General features: G+C 43.9%; 1 protein-coding gene across 1 annotated transcript; it reads right to left on the reverse strand.

Annotated features, from left to right (window-relative positions):
* Nucleotides 1–3,624: 3,624 nt before the first annotated feature.
* On the reverse strand, nt 3,625–7,386 carry GPR132 (G protein-coupled receptor 132). Its single transcript, XM_032768815.2, has one exon. The coding sequence runs from the start codon at nt 7,334–7,336 to the stop codon at nt 6,302–6,304; it is 1,035 nt and encodes a 344-aa protein (XP_032624706.1). The 5' UTR covers nt 7,337–7,386; the 3' UTR covers nt 3,625–6,301.
* Nucleotides 7,387–8,241: the final 855 nt, after the last annotated feature.

An 8,241-nucleotide genomic window follows, 5' to 3' on the forward strand; every position in this document is an offset into this window, starting at 1 on the left:
TCATTATCTGTGTTGCAGCCAGTGGTGTCTTGTTTGTCTCGCTGAAGACAGGCTTGTCCCAGAGGGTTCATACTCTAGATGCAGACATTACATACATGCTGCCATTATTAATTTATTCTTTTGATTGTGGGAGCATGTTAGGGCCAAGAAGTGCCTTAAAAGTATCCCAGAAAGGTCCAGAAAGAATGTATAAAGTGGTTAAAAAGCATCTCAGAAAATTCCCCAAAGGTCCAGAAACAGGCCCCAAATCACCTTCGGAAGGTCAAAAAGCTCCAAAATTTCCAGAAAAGTTAAAAGATTCCAAAACTGTCCCAAAAAATTGATGTAAACAATTTGCTCTGGACCTGTCCCAACAAATGCTGAAACATTATTATTTGCCTTTCAGTAGCTTGTGGAGGCCACGACTAAGAGCTGAGCTGTAGTGTGCTAGGCACTGTACGAACACATGGTAAGTGACACTCTCTGCCCCAAAGCGAGTTACAGTCTGACTAGACAAGACAGACAAAGGGTGGGAGACAGGAAGGATTATTATCTCCACTTTACAAATAGGGAGCTGAAGCACAGACTGATTTAGACTGTGAGCAACTTTAGGTACATGTGTAATGTTATGCACATGCATTAGTGGTTGCAGGGTTAGGGTCTTCACCAGTGTGTTCATGGCTGTCCTGTGCCTTGCACACTCAAATGCCAACTCTTTCTCAAGAAAATGTTAGGGTAAGACCTTGTGATTTGATAGATTTGATCTTTTTTGGTTATAGATCCACTCTGGGCCCTGTTATGTAGCAAGGCCTCCAAAAGAGATGCATTCTTTCCGGTACTAAAAAGGCAGCTGCCTCTGACCGCTTGTGTACAGCATTTGGGTTTCACATGATGTTCCGTGACATATTTTTACCACATTTCATATCTTAGACCTTCATCGCTCTGCAAACGTTTAGCCTTTTTGCAAAACCGTGTTGGCTTTTTTTCCTTTTTTGTTTTGTTTCTTGCTTCATATCTGTGCAACTCCCTGGAAGGGTCAAAAATCTGACTACAACCTCCAACAGTTATTAATGAGCTAAATGAGATGGATGAGGTACAAATTATTAGTTTAAAATCCTAGTTAAAGGTTCTTGTCCTTGCTGGTGATGACAGCAGCTGCTCCAGTTAAAATGTCAAATAATATTTCAGCTAAGCTTTTCTTTTTACAGCTCGTGTCAGTTTCTTTTTAAATCTATGTGTTATAGGGCTAGTTTGTGCCCTTGCAGTGGCTGATTACGGCACAAGCCCACAGTGTCTGTGCCCAGGGCCCCTAATCAATTTGGGGGGCCATGCAGGAGAGCTGGAGCCTTGGCCCTACCCCCTGCTCTTCCTCTCCCCCGAGACTCTGCTGCCCTGCTCTTTCTCCTCCTCTGAGGCTCTGGCCCCTGGCCAGGTCAGAAGCCGGAGCCTGGCTGTGGTAGGGTGAGCATATTACCTCCTCCCTCCCCTGCATGAAGCTGATCCAAGCCCCTTTCCCCTGTCTCCCATGTGGAGTTGGCCCAAGCCCCTCCACTCATCCCCCCAACCCCTTTTTGGCAAAACTGGGCATTTGTCCCATTTGCTTCTGCCACCTGATCATCAGTTGGCATGAGCAACCAGGACAAATGCCCAGTTTTGCCAAAAAGTCATTATATTTGGGGCAGGGCTTAAAAAGGGGACCATCTCAGCTAAAGGACAGGACACACGGTCACCCTGGGCTGTAGTAAGAGCCACCCAGAGAGACCAGGCAGATGTGGGGAGCCCGGAACCCTCCAGCTGCCCTGGGCAAGAGGCCAGGGTGCTTGAGAGCAGTCCCCAGCCTGTGTTCCTGCCCCCCAGGGCACATGAAGGGTCTGGGGCTCCCCACAGTGGCCTGGGCTTCCTGGGCAGCTCTTACCATGGCTCAGCTTCTGGTCAGGCCAAGGGGGCGAGACCTTGGGGGGGAAGAGGAAGAACAGGGTGTGGGAACCTGTGTCAGGGGTTCTTTGTGCCCAGGGCCCCAATAAATCTTAATCCGCCTCTGGGCCCTTGTGCAAATACAGGGCAAGGTGGTCCCCTCTCTTGTAAAAGGGTTAATTGCACAAGGGGACCAGAGGGACTGCTACGTTTGTTTCAGGGTGCATGTCACCCCAGCAGGGATGGGGAAGGGACAGGGCCATGTCCTCAGCAGCCCTAAATCCTGACCACAAGAACCATCTGGGTACGCTGGGAGGTGCAACATAGAGGACACTGCACCCGGCACACTCCCCATGCACACCAGGAGGTTTGAAGGGCAATTGCATCTCATTAAGACACAACTCCTCTCTGAGCAGTCTCTGGGGCGGGGAGCTTCTGCATTGCTCCCCACTCCAGGCTGCATCAAAAAAGAACAACCTAGCCTATGCTCTATAGGAAGACAAAGTGGTTAAGAAGAAGAGTTATCAAATTGCGGCATGAAAAAATTACTCAGAGTCCCTGAAAAAAGAAAACAGGTCAGCCTGTGCGGGATCATGGGAGGTGTGAGCTTAGAGGCTGTTGTTAGAAACTTGGCCCTGAGTTAGTTTTCACAGACTTATTGAACTGAAGAGAGTTTGCCATGCAAAAATGCTTTCAGACACTGAGTCAGGGTAGCCACAAGCACAGCAACCACAGACTTCAAGATCTCCTATCCTGCCGTCAAGGAGTTTGAGCTCACGCTCATCATAGCATGTCTATTTCCTGCCTGTTAAAGAACTTCAGGTACCAACTACACAAATACCGCATGTAATAACACCTTTTAAAGCAGAGTTTAAAAGCATCGCTCACACTACAATTCATCTATTGGAAGGATTTCTTAGTTTTTCAAACGTCTTAGCAGTAACAATATCAATACACTGAAGCCCAAGGCATGGAAGTTTTAAATAAATCTACTGTTTTTCATGTTCTCACAAAAAGTGGCTAAAAATAAGATGATTATTTTGAAAGAATCTGATGAGTCACTGAAAAAATCCCAGTCAGATAAATTGGTTGCAGTGAATTATTTGAGTAGCTCTAATTACCAGTAAGAAATGATTCATGTTAATAAATATTCACTAGAGATGCTTACAGTCAAGGCACTCATCTTCCAGTCATGTTATGAATGTCTGGGCAACAACACAGCGAAAGCAATGGTTTATTTTTCCCAGCCAAATCAAGTCATGAGAATTAGGCTTGAGTAAAGATTGAGGTAATACTATGTAGGACTTCAGAATGTGGCCCCTGTTGCACACCAAAAACTCTCACCCTCTTTAGTGGGAAGCATGGGTGTGCAGGGAATGGAGGATTGGATCTCTGAAGACCAGTTACAGGGAAATCCAGGTTTCTTCAGGAACAGAGCCAAAACTGATGCTATATCCTCACCGACTTGTCTCCAAACTCAGGCTTAGTCTAGCAGTCTGGAGGTTCACATGGGCGTCATGTCCAAGTAGGTGTGATGAACACTGTGTGTGTGTGTGTGTGTGTGTGTGTGTAGGTGGGAGTAGAATCTTCCTCCCTAAGGTGAAATGGCACCTGTCGGCTTCATCACGTCCAAGTAGCTATGATGAATGCTGTGTGTGTGTGTGTGTATGTGTGTGAATGAAAATCTCAGCCTTAATGTCTTAAACTTAAATAACGAGGAGACTGGTGGCACCTTAAAGACTAACAGATTTATTTGGACATAAGCTTTCATGGGTAAAAAACCCACTTCTTCAGATGCATGGAGTGAAAATTACAGATGCAGGCATAAATATACTGACCCATGAAGAGAAGGGAGTTACCTTACAAATAAAGGACCAGTGCTGACAGGGCCAATTCAATCAGGGTGGATGTAGTCCACTCCCAATAATTGATGAGGAAGTGTCAATACCAAGAGAGGGAAAATTGCTTTTGTGGTGAGCCAGCCACTCCTCTCTTGGTATTGGTCCCTTCCCAGCAACATTGTATCTATTTGTTAATAATGGAAGGCCTGATATTCAGAAGACTTCATGAGAAATTTATGGTATTCAGCAATTTCCAAAAGTCATAAATCTGTGGAAAGTGTAATCTCTTGTGTCTATATACAAGTTTTGGAAAACAACATTGCTAATAAGAAACACATTAGAATTAATTCTGTTACCCAGCAGTTCTGAATCCTTGGGGAACCAGGGCACAGTACCCAGCCTGTCTGACTCATGAAAGACCTTTCCACCCCCAGCCTCTGCTTTTACTAAAACTGACCAGAAGAAAGACTTACAAAAAGCAATGAAAAGGCAGTGGGAGACACATCTAAATCCCTAGGACAAGGGTGACAGGATTAAAGAAACTCCTCTAGCCTCATTTGCATCAAAGATGGGACAGGGAGGCATCTCCTTTAGCATACAGAATGGAGAACAGGTTCCAAGGCAAGAACTGCACGGAACTCTGGGACCAGAAAAGCACGGAAGCACTGCATGATGGGGGATCTCTGCTCCAGGTGTTAATGAACCCATGCCTGCACACACCCAGCTCAGTAGCTAGCAGACCAATTCTAGTAATAAATCCTCTCTTGGTATTCAAAATAGTAAAGCTCCCTAACTGCATTGTGAGCTCCCTCCAAGGAACACGACCCAGAGCCAGGAATGATCAGCTCCTATCGTCTAACCTGAACAAAACAACTCTGGTATACTCCCTTGAGCCATCAGTTTACCCATAAACAAATCTAGTGTTCTCCCTTGAACCACTGTTGTTTCTCTACAAAAACCCCTATGCATGCTCAAGTAAATGTTCTGATGCCCGGATCAAAAATCTGCACCACTGGGACTTCATCCTCTCCTGAATATACTAAATTTAGGTAAAGTCCTGCTGGCTCAAAGGTATCTTTTTCAAAATGCAAAAAAGAATAGAGAATGATGCATTTAAATGGCAATACAAGTTACAATAAATGTTACAGTAAATATGCAGTCATATCTGATTCTGGTTTAGTCCAAGAAAGTAAGATTAATTAAATAAAAGAAATACTGGAGCAACAGTACAAATAAATTACAATGACATTACTGTATTTTATAAGAACATTAAAAGTCTAATTTAAATAAATACCAAGTATATTTCAAGATAAGATTTCTTGTCATCTTTTGCCCACTTTATCTAGGGACTGTAAGAGTCTGAAAGGCATGAGATCTTATCACAGACCATGTCCTGCCATCTGACAATTATTTGTTTTCGTTTTTTTGTTCGTTTTTAATTTGTCCTCATGAGACATGCTGGATTGAAGGCACTGGACAGTACGTATCTCCATTTATTCGCAGGTACAGTGTAGCCAGCAATAATGAAAGTTTCTCAACTCTGTCTAACCAGTATATCACTACCCTGTCCTGGGGAGCTCTTAAGTAGTGCCAGAAGGTAGATCAGTCTCAGTATCTCAATACCTTGCTGTTAATCAGGCAGCCAACAGTGCCGTGGACTACTATCTGCTAGTACCTGAACCAAACACTAATACTGAAGGATCAGCTCACAACTTAGACTCTACAGTTCTATTTGCAAGAGACTGATGCTAAGCCATACCTTGCAGATATAAGGTTCAAGTTGAAACAAACTGGGGAGGAATCATCAAAAATAGTCATACATGTACTAGGTGCTACAACTTCTTACAAGCTTTGTTAAGTACAGTACAAGATTTGAACAAACATAAAGAATCAAACATTTGAAATATACATTTCCATGGATTCCAGACCTGTACAGTAGCTTGATGCAGGGGTTTTATCCTTATGCTCTAAGCTGATAATTTATGGTAACTCTTAATGCAAGGAACTCTTCTTGATTTCTGCCTTCCCTGATCAGGTCAGGTAAATTAAATCCAAATGTCAAAGCTTATTAGAAATATTTACAGGGCTTTAATTTGGATCTACCATTTCCAGCGTTTAACTACAAATGCTACTGCATGCATGTAAACCTTGAGATGTTCCTTTTTGATTAGAACTAAAAAGTCCCCTTAGAAGCTAAAGTTGGTGCTGAAAGTGTACAAGAAAAGGATTGAGCCCTGAGAATAAATTTGTCAAGTTTTAGTCTGACTTGAAGGAAACCAGTCAATTGACTGTAGCTGCTCCTTGCAAAGTGTGGTTTAGAATGAAAATACTGGTGGGCTGTGGTTTAAATAAGTTGGGAAGCAGACAGCAGATCCCTCTTCTGATAGGCATTAGTACTCCTCCAACATAGCCTCCAAGAACTTAGTGCTGGGACCGTGCATTGTGACAAAGCCACATCAAGATGATGTGATGCCCCAAACGTGACCTCCAACTCTTTCGGGGGACACCTTAATCACTGCCAGTAGAACCCTCATTAAGGCACTGTTGATGGCTGATGGTTGAAACCTCTACTGTTCATTTGAAAGTGTGGTGAAATGTTGATTTTCTGATGTCTGTGCTGCTTCCTGTGATTCTTTTGAATTTTTCAACTTGAGGCTGGTATTGATGGATGACTGATATCTCCATTTTGTCAGACTCGTGTAGAAATCTTTTCTAGCATGTTCACTAGCCAATACATAGATGATTGGATCAGCAACGCTGTTAGCAGTGGATAAACACAGAAATGCCGCAGAAGTAGAATATATATCGTGTTCAAATGAACATGAGTCTTTCTGATGCAAAAGAAAGTTTATGGATCTTATCAGGAGCACCAAGTGGTAGGGAGCAAAGCAGATCAGAAAAATGGTGATGATGGCTATAGCCAAGTACTTCACTTTGGCTTTTTGGCGTTTGCCCAAACTGCTGCTTATTTCGGTACTTTGGAAAATTCTGTAGTTTGTGAAAATGAGGACTGTGCAAGGAATGGCAAATCCAATTAGGAACCTGGCAAGGCCGAAATAAGCCAATTTCAAGTTGAGTGGCAAAGTCTCAAAGCAGGTTGTACGGTTTGAAGTCTGCTCGCCATCCTGTAAAATAAATACTGGGCAGTGGATTACTAAAACTATAGAAAAGAGAATGAATGTGATGAAGATTGCAGTTCTCTGCTGCCTCTTCCCCTTGGTTTCCAAAGCATACACCACTGCTACATAGCGATCAATAGAAATGCAACACAAGAGCAGAATGCTGATATATATATTGCAGAAAAAGATATATCCTGTTAGCTTGCAAGCCATTGACCCCATCTCCCACCTGTGTTTGTTTTGTACATAGATAGCCCAGAGGGGCAGGGTACTCAAGTACATCAGCTCGCACAGTGATAAGCCAAAAATGTAGATGGCAAGAACATTCTTCTTTTGGATTTGTACAAATGTGAGCCATGTAGTAAAGCAATTCGCTGGCAAGCCTAAGGCAAAAACAATACTGTAGCACACAACCAGCAGTATCCTGCTGTCCTCAAAGGGCATTGCTGGGCAGCAGACTTCCGGACTGCAGGATTCATTCATTATGGGGACGCAGCATGTGCAGAAACCCCACGATAGTTTTTCCCAATTTGTGTTTCCTGTGAATCAAAAGACAAGATGGAAAGTTAGCAGCTGTAAAAGACCCTTAAAAATGTGACAGTAAAGGTAATGGTCTGATAAGATTGTGCAGCCCTTCCTCACCTTGATTTCACGGGCACTGCTTACGTGAACAGGTGTTCACCAGGACAGTTACACAAGCTAGCCCATAGGGAGTTTGTGGATGCTGCCATGTTGAAGGTGGTTTTAAACCAGAGCTACACCACTGAAGTCAAAACTGGTGTAGGTGAGTGGAGGATCAGGCCCATTGAGTTTGTGACTTCTTACTGTTTGTATTGCAGGGGTGCCTCAGAGTCTCAATCATAGACCAAGGACCCCTTTGTGCTAGGCTCTGTACAAACACAGAACAAATGGATGGGCCCAGCCCCAAAGAGCTTACTGTCTAATCAAGTTTACACTCTCTTTCCACAGGGCCCACCTGAGAACTACTCTTTTGTGACTGTGACCTAGTACATAAATCAGAGAATCTGTGACATAAATGAGATGCTGCCTTCTCCTAATTGTCTGTTTTTGTGATCAGGTTTCCTTCCCCACCTCCCACAGATCTGCCACAGGCAGGGTGAGTAGTGCCATATGCTTACCAGACGCCCTCCCTCACCCCCAACTCTTTGCCTACACACCTGACTTCTGATTTCTAACCCTAATGGATCTGTAGGATAACAACCTGTTTAAGCTTTTCTGTTGCTGCCTGCTGACCCAGTGCTTTGGAAGGGAGATGGGGGGGGGGGGAGAAATGGCACCCATGTCCTATGGAGGAAGAAGTGTCAGGGAAAGCAGGAGGCTTTGGGAACTCATGGCCAATACAGGGCCACACTGAGCACCAGTCATTT

Source organism: Chelonoidis abingdonii, chromosome 4 (genome assembly GCF_003597395.2).
Source record: "Chelonoidis abingdonii isolate Lonesome George chromosome 4, CheloAbing_2.0, whole genome shotgun sequence".
Classification (NCBI taxonomy): domain Eukaryota; kingdom Metazoa; phylum Chordata; order Testudines; family Testudinidae; genus Chelonoidis; species Chelonoidis abingdonii.